Source organism: Centruroides sculpturatus, unplaced genomic scaffold (assembly GCF_000671375.1).
Source record: "Centruroides sculpturatus isolate CEXI.00-Female unplaced genomic scaffold, Cexi_2.0 scaffold134, whole genome shotgun sequence".
Taxonomy (NCBI): Eukaryota; Metazoa; Arthropoda; class Arachnida; order Scorpiones; family Buthidae; genus Centruroides; species Centruroides sculpturatus.
Window position 1 is genome coordinate 312,061 of NW_019384368.1, and position 23,294 is coordinate 335,354.

General features: G+C 29.0%; 1 protein-coding gene across 1 annotated transcript in view; it reads right to left on the minus strand.

Moving 5' to 3' along the window:
- Positions 1-9,075: 9,075 nt before the first annotated feature.
- Positions 9,076-23,294, minus strand: part of LOC111613082 (syntaxin-18-like) — a 72,092-nt gene continuing 57,873 nt past the window's right edge. Inside the window, exons 9-10 of the mRNA XM_023354393.1 lie at positions 9,393-9,473; positions 9,076-9,317 (exon numbers count right to left, since the gene is read on the minus strand). Of these exons, the coding sequence (XP_023210161.1) occupies positions 9,222-9,317; positions 9,393-9,473 (177 nt within the window). The 3' untranslated portion in view covers positions 9,076-9,221. The remainder of the gene's footprint in view (positions 9,318-9,392; positions 9,474-23,294) is intronic.

Sequence of the window (23,294 nt, forward strand, 5' to 3'; positions counted from 1 at the left end):
TATATATTAAAAATATTATTTAAATAGGAAACAAATAAAGAAATATAAACAATTGCAATTATTTGTTAAATTTCATAGATATTAAAACATAATTTCAGTTAGTAATTTATCTATAACTAAAAGAAGAAAAATTGATTATTTAATTTAAATGCTGAAATGTAATGGCATACAGGATTATGTTACATTGAAGGTATTTTATGTAGAAATTGTGTTATTCACTTCCCTTGGTATAACAAGTCCCAGTTCACAAGAATGTCCAAAGTGGACAAAGACAAAGATAACAACAGACATTTTTATATGCATTCTTATCAAATGGAATTTAATAGTCTTTTTAATTTAATACTGATTTTTTATTTAGAATAATAAATATAACATATCACATTAAATATACTTTTAAAAGTTCCCTCAAATTTGTTCCAGATTTAATGTTTAATGTACAAATAGCAAATAAATTATGTAACAATAATAACATTAAGTAATACCAATTATTAAGTATATTTATATACTTGAGCTTCAGACAATTGCCTAATCTTGAAGAGGAATATGAGGATTGTGAGTAAAACTATGTTGCGAGTGAATATGAGTAAAACTAAATTGATTGTGTTTGAATGCAAAGGGTGAGCAAATGGATTGCATGATTTGGGCGAGATAGCGAATGAGTTTATATATTCAGGAAGCATGATATATAGGAATGAAAGGATAGATGGTGAAATCACCAGAAGAGTGAATGCAGGAGCACAGGTGGTGGGTGCAATGAGGAAATTTGCAAGGAATAAAAGGAAGTAGAGGCACAAATGACTGTGTATGGGAGTGTTGTGCTGCCTGTGCTCATACATGGTAGTGAAACTTGGATATAGTGTTGCACTCTCCAAAGAAAAAAGGAAAACAAACATTAAAAAAATTTTCCAAAATCTTTTCTTAATTAAAATTCAATTTCTACACTACTAATGAATTTGCAATCAGATAAGGTGAGAATTTTTTTGAATTTACATTAAAATCTTTTTTACCTATTCAACTCTGCTCCTCCCAAAATTAAATCCTGAATGCATCACTGCTTGGATATGGTATTACACATTACTACATTTGAGATGAGATATTTGAGTGTGTGTGTGTAATGAGGAGAGACTATATGAGAAATGAACAAATACTTGAGGAATGTGGGGTGAAAGAAGATGCAGTTCTACAATGGTTTGGCCACTTTGAGAGAATGAAAGAACTATTGAAGAATATAGTGGAAAAGGTAGGGGTAGCATGACAGGAGAAGACTGAGAGAGAAAGTCTTGGTTGGAACAAGTGGATGAATATCTGAAAGAATATAAGGTGTTGAGTCAGAAAGAGAATGTAAGAAGGAAGGGCATTAGAAGAGGCATGAGTGTGTCTGAAACAAAAGAGATGTATCTGGATAAGAAGGTATGGATAAAGTTGCTGAATGGATGATTTGTGTAGGATTGTAGTCTCCCTTTTACTTATTGTTCACCCTTTTTGGATGAGTGTGAGGGTATGTATGAATGTATGTATTGATATTTGAATACTTGATGCTCAAAAATATACTGTACTTGCAATATACACATTATAAAAAGACATTAAAATTATTGTTTTCTACATGTTTGTGATCATTTGAATAAAAATGTATTGGAAGTTTTTAAATTTATAAATTATAAAAAAAAAAACAAGTTCATAATGATAAAGTAACATCTTGCAACAAAGCTTTTCTTATAGATTACTGCAAGAGTCAGAATTTTTATTTTTCCTATAATAGACTTCCATCAGAAATACCATAATAATTTATTTACACAACAATAAAATTTTAAAAACTTTTTAATCTATAAGTTTTTATAAAATTATTATTTACTGTAATTTGATGCAAATTCATAAGTTACAGTAGGTTAAGCATAGCAATCTTCTTTCTTAAATATACTTGATTTTCATTTTTATTATTATTTTCTTTAAACTTTATGACTAGTTTAATATAACAGATGTAATTTAAATGTTTATTATTTTATATTATGTAAATGCATAACCATTAGAAAAATTATAATTATTTTTTATTAAAATTTTATTTGAGATAATATAAAAAAGCAAAATGGGAAAACTGATTTTTTGAACAATATTTACTAAAGAAAAGTAACAATTACCAATTTGTTAACTTTTTAAATTTAAATTAACAAGTATGTCCAATCAATATAAAACAAATGAATAATATAAGTGTATAGTACTTATTGATTATATTCATCATGTACATTGATTCATGTTACTATGGGTCAGGTCTACCTTAATGGACAAAATTGTGATTGGAATCTTGGAAGATGAAGTCTTATAACAAAGCAGCAATCCATATCAAAAATAAAAAACTTTATAATTAAAATAAATTACTACAATAAATTTAATAATTAAACAGTATTAAGCATGAACTCTAAAAAATTTATTAAAAAATATAATTTTACATATTTTTAAATTATTATTAAAGAAAAATCACATTAAATTTATCAAATGACAATCATCATTTAAATTTTTATAACATTAAAAAATAAAGGAAAACTAATTTTGAAAACTAAAAAAATTTATTTGCTGTAGTTTAATATTTGAATATGAAAGCATTGTAATTATGAAATATTCAAATAATTTAAAAAAATAAAATTTTGTTGGATTTTTAAATAATAACTAATTTTATTACATTAAAAAAAAGGTTTTCAAATTTTAAATAATAATAGGATATTGAAGAAAAAATTTCCTATTCTAACAATAATTGAAATTTAAAAAATTACAATACTCTTCTTTTTCTAAAATGTCATATTAATAAATATGCAAACTGTGTTTCTTTGAATATGTTAAAAGTTTTTTTAAGTAAATTTTAAATTATTGCATTTATTTATTTATATTAACATTTTGAAAGTGAAAATGATAAATAATTCATTTATAAGTAATTTATCAGAAATTACTGATAAACTGTTTTGTTATATTCAGTACCATTTCAATACTATAGCAAATGAGTGTATTACATAAGATAAGCCATAATAGAATACCAGAATATCTTTCTCACTTTTTTTCCAACAAACTTTTTATATATATAACAGGGCTGCGGAGTCGCGTAAAAATCTACTGACTCCAACTCCAACTCTGACTTTTCCCTACCATCCGACTCCGACTCCGGCTAAAACATCAAAACTCCACGACTCCGACTCCGACTCCACAGCCCTGATATATAAACATCACTAAGCCCGATTTATTAATAATAAACCAAACGATTGCTGTTAATAGTAGCAAAACATAGCCTTATTAATTACAGTAATCGTTTTGTTTATTACAAATTTATTTCAAAACGAACATCGTTGGCCTTGTTCAGTAGCCTACCTCAGGTTATTGAATCAAAAAAATGAAAAAAATAAAAGATAAAAACTAAGCATTTCAAATTATAACATTCTATAACTTTGAATATTGTTTTAATGTAATAGAATGTTCTAGGTTAAAACAACATTTGAAGCTGTAAAACATTATAATTGGAATGCTCAGTTTTTTATTCTAGTTTTTTCATTCAATAACTTGAGGCAGGCTACTAAAAAAGGCTAAAACATCTGTTTTGAAATAAAAAATTTGCTGGAAAAAGTGAGGAAGTGTTCTCTTGTGGCATATTAGAACAGTTCCACTTTTGGAGGAATCTGCTCAATATTAGTAAGACTGCAACATTCTGTAATCATCTGGCTACTTGACCAAAACAATATTTATATTTTCTTGCTTTATTCAGACACAATAATGTGACTTCTTTTAAACACTTGGCAGATTATCCATCACTTTGTTTAGTTGGAATGCTAGTTACAAGTTGCGTTTCGGGCATTGGCCCCTCCTCAGCCAACTAAACATTAAAATCAAACATTGTGTTATTGTGTTTGAATAAAGCAAATTAAATTAAAACATGGTTTCATCGGAATCAAAAAAAAATTTATATTTTCTTATTAATATTATTATTGTGTAATTACTTATTAAGAAACTAGATTGGCAACTAGGTCAGATGATACAGCACTTGATTGCTGTGTGGCATGATTCAGGCCAGTCAAATAATTTTTAGTGTTCATCTCTGGTCAGCTCTACAGTCCATCCAATCATTTTTTAAAAGAATTCAGTGAAACTTCTCAATAATGGACACCTACAGAAAATAGTAAAATGCCCATTTTTGAGAAGTGTCCAAATTATTTGAATGGAAATACAAAAATTGAACTTAGAATTTTCAACATTTGAAACACAAAAGTTTCTAAAAACTAACTTTGAGTCTTTTTAGATATTTATAAAAAATGCAGCATGCAAAAATTCATATGAATGAATGCATGTAAAAAAGATATGATGTTACTATACCAGTGGCATGTTATAGTTACATGGGGCACAGGCAAATTTGAATTAGGGAGCCCTCCCATGTGTTGACTTCAAACATTTTTCTTTGGGGAATTCCTCGTATCCTCATTTGTTTTTTAATATGATCTCTGGCGGGTTAAGTTCAGTGCTATGCCAGAAATCTAGGGTTCCCAAATATGGCCCAAACTTAAATTTTGATATTCTAACTACTAAAATGAGATTATAAAAAATTGGTTTTATGCCCCTTTAGTGGTCAATTGCTCTTTTTGCATATAGCATAACACACCATTAATCTACACTAAACTCCTCAGTTTTAAGGAATGACCTTTAAATGTTTGATTTCCATTCTTTAGGTCCAAAATTTCTCAAGTTTTCTATTACACATTAAAAGAAACAAAATAAGTATTTTTTATTTAAAAATTGATTCATCTGTAAAAGAATTGCTACTTTACAAATTTACAAGGTGTGATCAAAAAGTGGCTTAAGTCCAAATTAAACAGGGCAGTTAGAAACAGTTGGCCAGTATTTCTCAAACATTTTGCTCACATAACCCAATATATTTGTTTGTTATGGTTCTGCAACCCAAATGTTTATAATATAATATAATGATTTTTTAAAAACCTAGTAAACTGGAGTCACTCTATATTATATAACAAAATAAAATTATGCATTGTTGATAAAAACTTATGCGTGAAAAGTAACATTAAGTACATTTCTGTTAAGAGCGGTTCAGGCAAATTTCAATTTGTAAGAAACATCTTACTTCAATTTCAGTTTTTATTATTGAAATTTAACTAATACAAAATGTAAGACTGATGATTGTAAAAAAAGAGACTCCTGAATAATTTTGAAACAATTTTACTTTATAAAGAAAAACTTTTAATATTTTTCAAACTTAATGAACCCTTTTCTCAAATGTACTTTTCAGATTGTAAGATGATTTTGTTAATTTCATTTTGTATCTTGTGTATAAAAAAAAAATTAAAATTTTAATGCGACCCATAGTTTGAGAAACACTGAACTAGGCATAGGGTTGATGTGAAGGGCTGGCCGGAGATATGGAGTTCGTAAAACTTGTGTACCACTTACTCGGCAGCTAATCGTGAGAGTAGCCCTCGGCTGTCTAAAAGGAGGTTTTCTATTAATAATATCGAGTGTGGAGGGACTTACATTGCTAGTAAAAAGGTGGAGGAGATGATTCTCCTGTCAGGACAATCGAGTCTCCTGTCAGGTTCCCAACACTAGTTAATCTTATTTTAACACGGATTAACACGCGTAGCCACGGAATTGCGAGTATGAGGAATATAAGTACTTTGAGTAGGCAGAGGTGTGAATATTAATCATCAAAAAGGTCATATTTTTGATGATTAATATTCAAAAAGTTTGGCATGCTTTGCTATTTTTCTTAGCTGTAATTATAGTATCAATGATAAAAATATTAAAACATAGAATCAAATTTTTTAAGAATTCAAAATTTCAAGATTATAAACAGCACTCAATAGTTCAATTAAAACTGGATTGTATAACAGGAAAACTGGCTGTGTCAAGCATATGACACACAGCAACTTCAAGGATGATTATATATTGCAGTTATTTGTGAGAACCTGGACTTCAATTTAAACAACTTAAACTAAATAATAATATAAATTTTCAATAATATAACTTTGTCGGCAGTGTTATCTGTCAACTTTCACACTGGGAGCATCTCTTTCCACATGTTCTCAGTGTCGACAGAGAATCTTTCCCACGACCTCTTGACATGCTGTCCTGATTTTACCACTTTAATATGACAACTAAAGGCCAGCCATGTCAGTCATTACCAGTTCCTCCACGACTCAGTAATCATCGCCAGTTCCTCAACTGGGCAAATTGTTTCCTGTGCCTCCATTACTCTATTGTCAGATACATTGTTTTTGCTCCATTAACTGATACTTCAGCAATTTCTTCTACAGATATGTCATCCCTCTCACCTGTGCCATATTACCTACTGTTAACATCTGGAAGAAGAACTATTGTCAAGAGCTTTTCTCTTATCGACCTGCCAGCAAGCTTCAGATTCCTAGAACTCCTCTACAAGATATTTATCAATTCACAATCTACTGTGAACTCTCTTTCTCTCCCATGTACATCTGATTTATCTGCACGTACAAATTCCTAATTGAATCAGTAGTCTTATCATATTAGTCTTACGTGTAAAAATCCTATGAACAAATAAATAGATATTTGGTTTGTATAACTTGTTTCTGAGTGTATTACTTCTGCCTCACTGTCTCATAGTCCTTCTCCATCCCAAATCTGATGCTTACGCACACAACCGCTCATGAGACCAATAAAAAATCAAATTGCTGTCGCAGCTTGTGTGTCGATAGAGAGACAGTGGTATCATCCTGACATGGCATCAAAGAGGTGCCGACCCTCCGGTCACATATTTGTTACTTTTATTTTTCATCACCTATGTGGGTGATATATATAAATCTTGTAACTTTGTACTCACTTTGTCATTATTGTTATTATTTTTTATTAATTTACCTATATTTATACATTTTTTATGTATTTTGTATGTTATTTTATTTATGCATATTACATTATTTCATTTTATTTAAATTTGAAATGATTGGCATTCTATAATTATATTCTTTTCTTGCATTCTTAAATTAACCATCCAAGTTGTAATGTTAAATAGAACTACCATATATCTGCGTAGATAAGATGATAGTTGAATCATAAAAATAGACCCCCAAAATCTGGGGTCATCTTATAGGAGACAGATAAAAAAAAAAAAGATTGAAATTTATATAAATTAAAACCATTATAAAAAACCAACAAACCGTAATTATTTACTGGTAGAGAGTAGGGTATGTCCACAAAATAGAATAGCCCATATGATGTTTTTGTGAATAGTCAAGGTCATTACCTGAATGCTGGAATTTATATAAATTAAAACCATTATAAAAAACCAACAAACCGTAATTATTTACTGGTAGAGAGTAGGGTATGTCCACAAAATAGAATAGCCCATATGACATTTGTGTGAATAGTCAAGGTCATTACCCGAATGCCTGAATCAGTGTGAATGTTTGCAACAATCGCAAGGCAGTGCTACCAGATGCAAGAAAATAAAATTTGAAGTTATTTAAAAAAATTACCAATAGGACATAATTCCGTATACACTATTATAATACATAATTCCGTATACAGTGTTATTATCCAGATGATAATCACTGATCTAAACTAAATTCATAGACTGTTGATAGTTTGGGGGTCATCTTACAGGACAGATATATGCTAAAACTATAAAACTTTGATGAAAATTTATACCTCGTCTTATAAATTTATGGTAATTAACCTGAAGGTCTTGAAAGACTGAAAACATTCGTTATTAAATAGTTCTTCTGCTTAAAGATTGTGAATGTGTTTTAATTGTCAAGCATATGTATGTTACTTCTCCAATAGCTTAGTCGGAAAATACCTTGATTTTATATCAACATTACCTTGTTAATGAATAAATTTAAATAAACATTAATATTTCAAATTAATATTTATTGTCTTTTGCTTATTTTAAATTGCAATTTTTAATATTCAGATAATTTTCATTATATTTTTTAATAATAATTATTAAAATAATATTTAGTTTTTTCAAACAATTTGCAGAAAATAACTTTTGATTATCAAAAAATTTTTGTATTAATTAGTTTAAAATAAGTAAAATATAATATAATATCAATGTATAACTTTCATAAAAAGAGAAAATTCTTAATATACAATATTAAGAATTTTTGGCTGGGTATTTGAACTTCCAAAAATTGTAATTCATAGCAAACAAACAAATTTTTTAGATACTATTAAATGAATTAGTTAATTATTATGTTTACAACAAATAATTGTTGAATAACTACAATAAAATTTCTGTTGATACAATGAAGTAATAAAGTTAAGTTTAAGTAAAAATGAATGTAATTCATTCAAAAATATTTTAATGATAATTAGTTTAAATATACATGAAACTATTACAGTATATACATATACATCTAGTTTTACTAATTTTAGTATGAATTATTGTCATATTTAAATTTATTTAATTGATAGAAATACTTCCAATATTCTATTTTCACTGTGTTACTTTTGCTGTCTATGAAATAAAATGAATGGTTAATGTTTATTAATAAACAAATCACAACTATATAAATGCTTTAGTGAATACATATATCACTATATCTATTAAATAAGTTAAGATTCAAACAGAAAATATGTTTGGTACAGGTAGGAACAAAAACGCTTTTTCACAATATGAAGAATGCTTCATTATCAAAGTGGAAACCTAATTCATTTTCCTCAATATCATACCAAATACTTTACTGAATATATTTATATTATCTATTGATGAAACTTACAAATAATAAAATGTTTTACAGATAATCATTAATAAAACAATCTACAAAAACAAACTATAATTTTAGGTTTAATGCTGTTAAGTTTTCTACTTAATTATTTATTGCATATGGAATCACATAACAATAGATATTATTTTACAGTTTGAAATTAAGTATAAAAGAGTGTAAACAAATTAAATTTAAAATCAAATTTATTTTATCTAAAAAAGTTATTTAAATCATACATACATATATATACACAGTATATATATTATAAATGTTTATGAATTGTTTTTAAAAAAGATTTCTTATACATATTTGATTATAATTTACATAATTCAAAAATTAACTAAGTGGTGAAAAGTTAAATTTATACTTGGGTAAATATAAATAATTCATTCTTTAGGCATTTGTGTATTCTCAATATGGAACTCATTAAAATCATGTAAGAATAAAGCAATTACACTACCTTTTATTATATTAATATATTTTATTTATAAATCATAGTTAAGGATTATACCAATCAAGAAATAACAGTGAAAAAGAAATGACAATGAGAAAAAAGAGTATCCATACTCTAAAACCTGCATTCTTTTTCATTGCCTGAAAAAAAAAAAAACAGAAATGTTTTAATATTTTATAAATAAAAGTTTATAGAGAATTATTAATTTAACTAACTTCTCTCAATTCTTCATTTCCTTCTTTAATATTTTCTGTAGTTCCAACTATAGTATCTGATATCCTATTAATATCTTGTTCCTAAAAATGTACATAGAATGAATCAATATAAGTAAGAAATTATACAAAAGATAAAAACAACTAAAATTTCTTTATACATTAAAATCAAAATTATTTTTATATCATTGTAAAATTGGATATAATATAAAATTTTTATTAATTCTATAATTTGTAATTATTAGAACACTTAAAGTATTGATAATTTTCCTACAACTTGGATCAGTAACTTTATTATTATATCAATTCTAATTTAGTACATAACAGTATTACATTGTAATTATGAGCTGAAGAATGTTTTCTCTGAGCTTTAATTTGAATACTATATAAAAATATATGATTTACTTAGTTTAATCAAATTTAATTGTCTTATTATTTCTAGTTTCTTACAATTCATAACCATAAGAAATTGAAACATTTTAATTAAAAAACCACAATGAATAATAAAAACAAAAGAAATTTAATTACAGGAAAAATATTAATACCATTTAAACTCAAAATAAATTATTTTTTGTAAAAAATACTGTCATATGTCATGACATTAAAATAAATATTGAAAAACAAAAAAATGACTGCATTTATAAAACAAACTTTTTTCCAAATCTTTAATTGAATCATTTTTAAGTATTTATTACTTTAAAATTTGATGTAAATAAAATTCGAATTTTTAAATTTTAATCTATTCAAAATCAACACAAATAAAATATATTTAAATATAAATACAACAATTGGATATAATATAAAAATTATCAGCATTATGCATATTGATAACTATGCTTTAGATGTAGCTGATACTGCAATTAAGCTCACTTTGCAAATTAACAATGTCTGAAACTACATATTATAATTCTAGTCACATAACTATGGTTTAAAATTGTTAATAAATCCTGTAAGTTCATTACATAAATAAACTATTGTACAATCCTCGTAAAATATGGAAATCTTGCTATTTATATAAACAAGACTTTGAAGCTGATAAGAAAGTATTTTAACACCTGCACTCAATGTCATAACTTTCATAAAAAGAGAAAATTCTTAATATACAATATTAAGAATTTTTGGCTGGGTATTTGAACTTCCAAAAATTGTAATTCATAGCAAACAAACAAATTTTTTAGATACTATTAAATGAATTAGTTAATTATTATGTTTACAACAAATAATTGTTGAATAACTACAATAAAATTTCTGTTGATACAATGAAGTAATAAAGTTAAGTTTAAGTAAAAATGAATGTAATTCATTCAAAAATATTTTAATGATAATTAGTTTAAATATACATGAAACTATTACAGTATATACATATACATCTAGTTTTACTAATTTTAGTATGAATTATTGTCATATTTAAATTTATTTAATTGATAGAAATACTTCCAATATTCTATTTTCACTGTGTTACTTTTGCTGTCTATGAAATAAAATGAATGGTTAATGTTTATTAATAAACAAATCACAACTATATAAATGCTTTAGTGAATACATATATCACTATATCTATTAAATAAGTTAAGATTCAAACAGAAAATATGTTTGGTACAGGTAGGAACAAAAACGCTTTTTCACAATATGAAGAATGCTTCATTATCAAAGTGGAAACCTAATTCATTTTCCTCAATATCATACCAAATACTTTACTGAATATATTTATATTATCTATTGATGAAACTTACAAATAATAAAATGTTTTACAGATAATCATTAATAAAACAATCTACAAAAACAAACTATAATTTTAGGTTTAATGCTGTTAAGTTTTCTACTTAATTATTTATTGCATATGGAATCACATAACAATAGATATTATTTTACAGTTTGAAATTAAGTATAAAAGAGTGTAAACAAATTAAATTTAAAATCAAATTTATTTTATCTAAAAAAGTTATTTAAATCATACATACATATATATACACAGTATATATATTATAAATGTTTATGAATTGTTTTTAAAAAAGATTTCTTATACATATTTGATTATAATTTACATAATTCAAAAATTAACTAAGTGGTGAAAAGTTAAATTTATACTTGGGTAAATATAAATAATTCATTCTTTAGGCATTTGTGTATTCTCAATATGGAACTCATTAAAATCATGTAAGAATAAAGCAATTACACTACCTTTTATTATATTAATATATTTTATTTATAAATCATAGTTAAGGATTATACCAATCAAGAAATAACAGTGAAAAAGAAATGACAATGAGAAAAAAGAGTATCCATACTCTAAAACCTGCATTCTTTTTCATTGCCTGAAAAAAAAAAACAGAAATGTTTTAATATTTTATAAATAAAAGTTTATAGAGAATTATTAATTTAACTAACTTCTCTCAATTCTTCATTTCCTTCTTTAATATTTTCTGTAGNTATATATAAAGAATCTGTTTCTTTTTATGCCATTTTTTCATTCACATAAAATATGTGAATTAATAATGGTTGACATGAAGCCCAAATCTGCTACAGACTATGAATTCTGATCTCCAACATGGTTAGCAACATAGATGACAAATAGAAAACAACATTCAAATCCAAATTTTTCATAATAAATTATGTGTCTAAATATGATTCCTATCCTGATCACAAATAGTAAAATGACATCTAATTGCAAAAACAACAAAAAAGATGTTTTTATTTATTTAGATTTAAAAAAGTTTTATTTGGTCTAATTGATAAATTTTTAACATTTCTCTTAATAAATTCAGTTATAATTTAAATCAGTGCAAAAAGTTCATATTTTACATTATTTAAATATAATGTGAAAGAAATTTTTGCAATAATAGTAATTTTAACAGTTAAAAAATTAAAGTGGTATGAAAGGTGAAAAGATAAAATTTGACCAAGAAGATGAAAGACTGAGTTTTGAGACAAAACTCACACAAATAAAGAAAGTAGCATTTCTGTTATTTTTTTGGACTTATTGATACATAGTGGTACAAACAAATTGGAATTTGGTGTTTTTGTAAGTCCAACCTATTATCTCTAGTCATACTTTGTAACTAATTTTAGCCTCCTGCACCTAAGTACAATTGCTATTAATTCCCTGATCAGAAGGGCTTTTTTTTTAACTTCCAATGCTCATTTATTATGATGAGATCTTAATGTAATCAATTATGTTTTACAATATGCTGGATATCCTTACAGCAAATATATTTACATAAATTTCAACTAGGTTTAAATGTTAATAGAGACAACTATGTAATGCATCTATTTCATATGTAGGAACCTTATCCCTGAAAGCTGCTTCACAAGTTTAATGAAATCTTCTCCCTCATCCCTCAACAATAACTCAAAAGATTAATTGTAAACAATAGACACCCTAGGTCCAGTTTCAAGAAATTGGGTATTTACAAAATAAATTTAATTTCATCATCACATATTGTGCCAGTTATGTGTGTACAATAGCTGTTACCCGTGACTTCATCTGTGCGGATTTTGCAAGCAAACCCCATTAATATTCAGTATTTCAACAACCACAGTAATTGTTATATAACACCTACCGCTGAGAATGATGAGAATTGCTGAGAATCAAATGAACTGTTTTCAACTTGATCAATTTTCTGGAACGTTTACAATTGTTCTATAATCGAATCAATATGCAATAACAAATTCAAATTTAAAACAATTTGAATATTTGGTTAAAAAATTGAAATACTGTATATAAAAATATTTATAACAATGTCTGAAATATTATCAATTTAATACATCAATTTATTTAAGTACTCAATGAATACTAAACATAGTTGAAAACAAAAAATTGCATCTAAAATAGTAAAGTAGAAGCCTTTCTTCAGGTTAAGCCTTAAGCATTAATCTTCTCCCTCTCCTCCCATGAGGGAATTTCGAAAAATCCCTTCTTAGTAACTACACATAACTGTGTAAAGTACTATATTATTTTTCCGACTTTTCCAACGATTATCGACACGACTGTGTGCCGGAAATAGCCGTTCCCTAACGGGTACTTTATGTGGATTCACATTAGTGTGCCAGGCCTGGACTTTTAGCGTGCACCGAAACAACGGACTTTCTGCAAACAAGTGTGAATGATAATTAATATGCATCAATGTCCTTAATTTAAACAAATTATTCTTTCAATCACCATAACAGTGTATTTCTATTAATAGGACTTATCACACTGGTGTATAAGATTACAGCAACACAGTCACACAGATTAAAATTGTTTTTTTTTTACAATTACCTGTANATTCTTTCAATCACCATAACAGTGTATTTCTATTAATAGGACTTATCACACTGGTGTATAAGATTACAGCAACACAGTCACACAGATTAAAATTGTTTTTTTTTTACAATTACCTGTACAGGTAATTGTAAATATAATACTTACCTCCTATAGTTGAAAGTGCTGTTATCATACCAGTGTGAGGACAGAAACATGTTATTTATTTGGGAAATATTTATATTCTGTCCAATAATACATGAAACCATCTAATCTGTGGGTTTCACTCCTTAAATAAGTGAAGGAAAAAACAGATAATAGAGAGGTTGCAGCCAACATTTTCATCGTGAAAATGTGTATGTCAGATGTTCAGCGCCATCTTCCTGTAAGCCTAGACGTTTGAAAATGGTGTTTGGAACATCGAACCTGGTTCCACTGACGTTCCAAACGCCATTGTCAAACTTCTAGGCTTACAGGAAGGCGGTGCCGACGTACACATTTTCACAATGAAAATGTCCTCTATTAACCAACCTCTCTATTAATTTTTACTTTATTACTAATGTAATTTAATTTTTATATTACATTCTTTTATTTGAATTTTAAATTATTTTATTTGTTTAAAAGATTGATTAATGTTCAATATCTTTTATAAATTAAAACTATGTATTCCATGTTCTATTTGGAATTTTGTTAGTCTAATGAAAATGTCATTGCATTACTGAAAGACAGCTTATTTATATATTCATTCTTTAAAACATTATTATTTATATCATGTTTACTTTCAATATATTTGTTGTGTGTGTAATCAATTTCAAAATCACAATGTTCTTATGAATGTGAGATTCTTTTGTTCTTTTTATTCTATTCACTGTTTCCAGATGATGGTGATCTGAATTTCACTGAATTTCATTTTAAAGTTCTTATTAAAGAATATTATTTGTACTACAGTATTTGTTAATACCAAAAGACAAAGTTTTGTCGTGAGTTAAAAAATCATATTTGATGTGACTATGTCTTGTCTCTAAAATCACACGGCTGTCAATGGCTGCACACCTTAGAGGTATGAAGGAGTACATGTCAGGAGTTGCAATTTGGCAGAGTATTTGGTGCCCAAATCATGAGCACATAAAATAAACCAGATTTGTAGGTAGTCAGGGGACCGAGAACTAGGTCAAAATAAAATACAAAATGCCGAGACTGTTTCTACACACAGGCGCAAGTGTGAGATTTGCACATGCGTTGCTTACGCTCTCTGAGACATAGTCTCATCACAAGAATGACTTTGCTGTTTTACTTGTTTTATTTAATATTCTATTAGTATACTACTGAAATAAAATTTATAGGAGTTTTGCTGCTGCTGCTGAACTTTTGTAACCACTGCAAGATTATTGTCTTTTATGATCAATGAATATCTTCTTTTTCAGAATAACAATTTTTATTTACTTTCTATGAATGGACTGGAAATTAACTCAGGCCCATTTTCCTGCACTCTAACAAAAGACTTAACTGGACATCAAGTTATGCTGAAAAATAAGTAATATTGATCTCCACAGGAACCAAATTTTTGAAACAACCAGATTTAAGGAACTTTTTTCTACTTTATCTGAACCTTGTCCATAGGTTTTATGAAGTTTTCATATTTGAAAGACAAGTTCAAGCAGATTATTTCTAGTTTATCAGATGTTGTAAGAACTGCTGCTTTTTCTAATTTACATAAAGAACACAAGGAATGGGTACTATGAACGGAAAGAAATTTTAAGAATTTTCAGACATTATGGAACTATTTCACAGTAAGAAATCACTTGATTTATTTCAAATAGTTTAACAAATGAAATAAGAAATTGTAACCTATTTACATCATTTACTTCAAGTCTGTATCAATTAGACATACACATATATATGTCTAATTGACATATACTTGAAATAAAACAAAATTAAGGGCTAAAAGCAATAGATTATTCAATTGAACTATTTACATCAGTATTGTCTCTTAACAACAAGGGTAAGACCAGTGCAGTTCTGGTGTTGTTTAGAGCTATTTTCTGAGATTAAGGGAAAATGGTTTCATCAGGAAAGATTACTAAATTAAATAATCATAACAAGGTCCAAGTAGAACTAATAGAAGCTGAAGATAAAAGATTAATTTTTAGAAACATTAAAAAGTTATTGGGTTCTTCTACAGTAGATATGCAGATAGAGTATTCAACAATTTGTGTTATCAATCTTGTTTAAGAAAGATTTCTTCTTTTCTTCTTTATATTTCTTTAGAAAACAAGATTAACTTTGTATATCTTAAATTAGATGATTTAATACTAGATAACCAGAGATATACTTGTGAGGGCTCCCATGACATCTTATCATAAACCTGATATCATCTAGTGTAATGTGGTTGACACTCCCCTATTTAAATAAGAGGTGTCATTCAGGATGGAGAAGGTGTGAACTGCTCATGTGGGTGGTGGCATTAGACACAAGACAAAAACTCTACAATTAACACCCACCAAGACAAATTTATGCTTTATCAAAAGAAGACTAAGATAGCAATGAACATTCACCTTTCAGTATGACAGTTCCTTCAATTCTTTTATGAGCAGACTAGCCATTTAGGATATTGATCTATCAATAAGAAAAAGTAACAAGCCCCAGGAGCCTCATACTATAAAGACATTATATCACCAAGAGCATTATCAGCATTGTCTGGACTTATATTCTAACTAGTTTTAAGAAAAGGAGATCGCCTAAACCTTTGTAAGATGTCTTCTTGTATTTTAATAAGATATCTTACAAAGATTTTAGGAGATCTCATATTCCATCAAATTAGTTTTAAAAAAAGAAGTCCAAACATCACTTTTGATGCTCCTGGTGATACAATGTCTTTATAGTATGAGGTTCCTGGGGCTCGTTACTGCTTATTGATGGATTGATGTCCTAAATGGATAGTGTGCTCATAAAAGAATTGAAAGAACTGTCATACTGAAGGAAAATGTTCATTAGTAATTATCTTTATTATAGTCTGAATGAAACTCAGTTGATTGCTATTCAGATAACTTTGTTTCTTTAAGTCAAAAATAAACAAAACAAGTAAAACAGCAAAATCATATTTGGGACAAGACTATGTCTTGGAGGCTCACTATTAAGTGGAATCACTTTGACACTCAATGCTCTTGTTCTCATTCTCCATATCTTCTTTGGTATCACTGCTTTTGGGCGCAATCATTCAAACTTTGCCAGCCACAACATGAGGTCATCCATGATGAATTTGCAATGAAATTAACCTATCCAATTTCAAAATTTCTCTCCATTGCGTGTCGGCACGAATTGAATTTTTGTCAATGCAAAACAAAAATTTCCCAATTTTGAAAAAAATAATTGTGGCTATTGTATCATCTGAAATTATTTTTTTATTTTGCACAAACAATACACAGTTTAACCCAATTATAATGTCATCAGATGTAACGACAACGTTAATATAACATCAAATTTTTATCGGTCCCACGATTTTACTATACTAGATAATGTTAAAAAACCTACTTGTAATGATATAAAACCCTCTTTTAATGTCATATTTGAAGCATTCCTAAATTTACAAAATTACATTACAAATTTTATTTAACAAAAAAATACTGTGTTCAGTCCTAGGGTCAGAGTCCACTTCCTAGGTTAGTACCAACCACTACTGTTGTAAGGAACCAAGTCCGAGCGTTATTTTTAGTTACTTTTATTTTGCTTTTATTATATTTTTGTTTGGGGCTTATGTTTTGTTAGGACGAAGGTTTCTTCACCTGTCACCTTAGAAAGTTAAAAAGAGAAGATAAAACCAACTCACCGACGAAGAAAAGAAAGTGCCATAGCTAACACTCGCACTCACGTGCACGCCCGAGCGGCAGATAGTAAGTCCGCACTGAAGGGGGGGAAGACCCCACAAAAAACTTTAGAAACTTGTTAAACCTTAAGAGGAAAAAACATCCCGATAATTGTTAAACAGAATAATGTAAAAGGTTAACAAAGTATTGTCGGGAATTAAGCTACCAGATAAACAAGAGAAAAGTTAATGTTACATGTAAGTATGTAAATGAGGGGAGTGTCTCACTTAGAAACTGTGACGTCACCTCACACTATAAAAAGCGTACCTCAAGTGAAGGCAGCAGAGGTGAGCTCCTGCCAAGAACAAGCGTTGGTGTGCTTAGTAGCAGTGAATGAGAGGTGCCCAATAGGAAAATAGTCCAAGGCGATTGAAGTTTTCAAGTTGTGGATCGAGGATAGACAAAGTCTTGAGTTGAGGAAAAGGTTCCTAGTATAATTGAGGTGATGGTTAGGATTTGTAGTTATAAGAAATTTTGTACCTAAGTTAAGGTTTGATTTTGTCGGAATTCCAAGGGGAATAGTTTTAAGTTAGAATTAGATTGAGTTGTGTCGGGTTGACTGTTGAGTGATTTTGACTTGAATAAATTTGTTGATTTGTTGTAAATATTGTACATAGTTATTTCTAGAACATTATTAAACATTTTTATTGGTTTTTGACTAACTTGGTCCTTAATTTACTCCGGTGCACGCAAAAAGTCCAGGCCTGGCAACTATACCCGCGTAAAGTACCCGTTAGGTGACAGCTCTTTCTGGTACACAATCATATAGAGAATCGTTGTAGAGAGATAAGGTAAAATATAGTACTTTACACTGTGATTGGTACTCTCACTGCCTGACTTCAATTTGCCTGTTTGTAGAGAGAGTTGCCATTTTGTATTTTATTTTGACTCAGTTCTCAGTCCCCTGAGTATCTACAAGTCTGGTTTTTTTTATGTGCATGTGAGGTCAGCCGATTAGGGTGAGGGTGAGAGAACAGCCGAGCGGTTCATTCTGTCGTGTGGGCGCGGAATGACTCACCGAGACAGGTTTACCATTTTTAACCCGTTTATTAAACATAGAAATTTTCCTTACAAATTACTTGTTAGACGAGGTAGCACCCCAAAGCGCACGGATAAAGTTCGAAATAAAGTTTGTAAAAGTCGGTTTTCGTCACTAGTGGATGGACGCTGCCGGTGAAACACTCGGTGGACCCTGGGGCGTTGATTACGGCTTCGGCGGCTTCTCGCGGACGAACCGACGAATCTGTCGATTGCTAGGAGCACCCAGAGAACGATGCTTCTACGATGTTCCAAAATGTCCTTTTTTTTCCAAGATCTGGAACACGCCCGTCCAGGAGACGACACACTACGTATCCAAACACCAAGAACCAAAAACTACAAACCAAGAACCTTCGTCTCTTGAGTCGCACAAATTTATAGATTTTTTTACAGCAGTCGCCTCTCCATTGGTCTCTCATTGTCACCTGGTGACAATTCGAAACCTAATGGAGGGCGCAGGAGAGGTTAACATAGCGACCGAATATGATCCTCTCTCTCGTCGCGTTTTCCTTGAATTTCTCCATTTCCATTGTTTAACTAATTTTCCAAAAAAACCCATTTGCATTGTTCAATCGAGACACCTAATCCGTTTCCTTATCGTCTGAAAAGGAGCTCTTTATTTTCGATCGAACCCATAATTCGGACTTCTCAGTCGACCCCTGTTCGGGTCCTCACATGCACATGATTTGGGCAACTAATACTCTGTGCCAAATTGCAACTCCTGACATGTACTCCTTCATACCTCTAAACTTGTAACACAGCAGGCAGTACAATTTTATAAACAAGACATACTCTTGTCAATAAATAAGAATAATGATGTTCTATAATAATTAATTTAATTCAAAAAAAAAAAAAACATGTTTCACAAATAAAAAATATCAAAATTTATTTAACATTTTTGAAGAATTTGTGTTCATTATTAACAAAAATTCATTTTTGAAATTCTACACATATCTTTTCCAATTTCCAAATAACTTTTTCTGGAAATGGAGTTTGTCTAATGACTAAAGATATTAAAAAAAAAATTTAGAAATAATGGTAGAAACAGAAAAAGAAGATATGCTTTCAGTTCTAATTCAGTTTATATTTTCAGCCAAGAAGACATACACACTTAAAATTATGTGTATACATTTTTGAAGAATTTGTGTTCATTATTAACAAAAATTCATTTTTGAAATTCTACACATATCTTTTCCAATTTCCAAATAACTTTTTCTGGAAATGGAGTTTGTCTAATGACTAAAGATATTAAAAAAAAAATTTAGAAATAATGGTAGAAACAGAAAAAGAAGATATGCTTTCAGTTCTAATTCAGTTTATATTTTCAGCCAAGAAGACATACACACTTAAAATTATGTGTATACACACAAGAATAAAATCACATTATAAACTATCCATAAGCTGTTTTTAAATATAATAAATAAAGATGTGACAAAGGACATAAGAAGATTTTTTATTATATAGTCTTTTATATTATACAGTAATACAACGCTGATTTGATATAACGTGGTCTACTCAAAGCCTAAAAAAAGCTCAAAATTTACAATGATTCAAATTATTGCAGCATTTCATAGATTATTTCGAAACATGAACTATCAGTAAAAGGTGGAAATTCATCATAGCACTGTACTTTCCTTAAATCTATGTTTGTTTGATGCAATTTGGAAAAAATACAACATCATGGATGTCATAGGCAATATCGACTTCGCTTGGCAAGAATTAACTGATAAATGCACGAATGAAGAGTGGATGAAGTTATGGATGAAGGTATCCAAGAATTCTCAACAAGAAGAGCCTATCACTGTATCATTAGGTTGACCAAACTCAACCTAATCGATATAGCAGGACTAGGAGATGTGGACGAGCAGAATATTGAAGAGTTACTGCAGGTTTCTGGTGAGAGCCTTACTGACGACGATCTTCAAGAACTGACAGAATAGTGCAAGTGGGAAATAGTGGTTCTGTAAATGAAGAACCCAAAGAATTTCTCTACAGATTTCCTTAGTAAAAGTTTGGTAACAATAACCGAAATCATTGATCAAATTGTAGTGAATGATCCACATTTTGAAAGAAGTACAAAAGCAAGATGAGGCATTTTGGATGTGATCTCCTGGTACCGACATTTACTTCAGGAAAGAAGAAAAGCAACAAATGAAACTAATTGACTTTATTGCAAAAAACAAGAATTTCAGAAGAGCCAGAACCTTCATCACAAAAAATGAACTTTACATTTCTGTGTGCATATGTTTGTGTGTTATTTAACATATATTATTATGCTAATTAATATAAAAATAACTTAAAATTAAAGTAAAATTTGTTTATTTTTCATCGCTTGTTTCCCTTTCCCTATTTACTCTGTTAAAATGACCTTGTTTAGCGCTTTGTTGTCTAGGAATGCATCCCCTGCATTAAGCAGGGTCTTACTGTATATATTTTCTGTGAATTTATAATAAACAATTACTATAGCGTAATCTTCTAAGAATAAGGCATTAATCAATATAAATAACTCACTAACCTTATATGAGCCTTGCATTTAATTGTGAGAATTGTTACAAATGTTTTTGGTCCATATCTAGGACCAAAAACATTCATAATAGTTTTCACAATTAAATGCAAGGCTCATATAAGGTTAGTGAGTTATTTATTTATAAACAATTACTAAATCCAATGTTAATACAAGTACCTAATTGTCATTTTATTAATTACTAGCTAAAGTATAGCTTTTACTTGTAACTAATAGTAAATGATGATGATGAATAGTAAATGTTACTAAAAGTAATATGGCATATAGATAGTTATAGCATTTTATATTAAATTTAATAACTAGAAATAAATTTAGCATATACTAAATAGTTTAGAAATTTCTGGAAAAGACTGATCAAAACCAGGATTTAAACCAGTATCTAGGTCAGTATTTAAGAAAATTATCTTTATACATATATTTGAATGAACAAATGTGGAAGAAGCAAAAGAGGCATTTATGGATAGACATGAATGGCACAAGGTTGTCAGGTATGGATGTAGTGCATGATTTCAGTAGATCCCAGAGTGAAAGATTGGGTGAATGTTCCTGGTCTGCTATGCCTTACTTATATGACTCAGAAGAGTGAAACTTGCAGAATGAAGTGCACAAGAAATTCTTTTTTCTTGGCCATCCCTTTAAGGAATGCGATGACATTATAGTAAAATAACACATATATCAGGAGTGGCCAACCTGCGGCTCTTTGAAGGATTATTTGTGGCTCTCGATAAATGTACCCGAGTTCCCTTTTCATTTTTGTTATTATATTTTAAAAAATTATTATCGTTCTGTATGTGTTTCAAAATGTCTTTTAAATTACTAACAACAAATATGAAAGACTAAGTGCAACGCTGGAACAAATTTCATTTCCGTCCAAGTTAAGAATGATATGACTCATCGAAAACTGCGCAAACGAACATAAACAGTGGCGTAATCGTCCATTATCGACCAACTCCAGACCAATTTTGAATTTGTAAATTGTCATTGCAACGGACAGTTGACATTGTGCTCTGGAGGAAACAATTTGTTTCACTCTTGCTATGGATATAATTTGTAATCTGGAATTTTTTGTAAGTTAACTATAATTTGTTTTGTAGTATGTAACACGTGTTGTTATTGTTTTAATAACAGAAAACTTGTATTTTCTAAATTTATTTATTTATTTCCAGTTCTTTTAAAAAATGAAGACAGAGAACGAAAATAAAAGAAAGAAAATACGAGCAAGAAAATAGAAGTTTTAATAATGAGTGGGAGGAGAATTTCTTTTTTGTTGACAATAACGGAAAAGCATTATGTGTTATTTGTAATTCTACGGTCAAAAATTATAAAGCTAGCAATTTACGTCGACATTATGAAACCAATCATCCTCAGTTTTCTAATCAGTATCCACCAAATTCCAAATTAAGATCAGATAAACTTGCTTCTTTAAAATCAAATTTAAATAAACAACAGTCAATTTTGACAACCTTTAGCAATCAAGCTAATAATGTGGCTGAAGCCAGTTTTGTTATTGCCTGAAATATTGCTCGTGCAAAATGCCTGTATGGAGAGGGAGAGTTTATTAAAAAAAACTTGGAAGATGTACTTAAAGTTTTAGATCCAAATAATGCAGCATTGCACATAGTTGTTTCGCAAATTCCCATCTCGAGACACACAACCGAACGACGCATAACTGCAATTAATACATCTCTTGAATATAATTTTAAAAATTATTTGAAGAACTGTATTGCATTCAGCTCAGCCCTTGACGAATCGACAGATATCACAGATCTTCCACAATTGGCAGTTTTCATACGTTTTGTTTCACCTGACTTTGTTGTTAAAGAAGAATTATTAGATTTAGTAGCACTTCAAGAGTCAACCCGCGGTGTCGATATTAAAAATGCATTAGATTCCATAATGAAAACTTTTGATGTGCCTCTTAATAAACTTGTAAGCATTGCAACTGATGGAGCTCCGGCAATGCTGGGTAAAAAAGTCGGTCTTATTGGGCTTTTAAAAGATGATTCTCAAATTCCACAATTCATACCGATTCACTGCATAATTCACCGAGAACATCTCGTTACAAAATATTTAAAATATCCTGATGTTATGAAAACAGTGTTACACATTGTAAATTACATTCGCACCAATGCAAAAAATCATCGACAATTCAAAAATTTCCTTGAAGAATTAAAGGACGAAGAACTTCCAAATGACATTAATTTCTTTTGCATTGTTAGATGGTTATCTAGCTACAACGT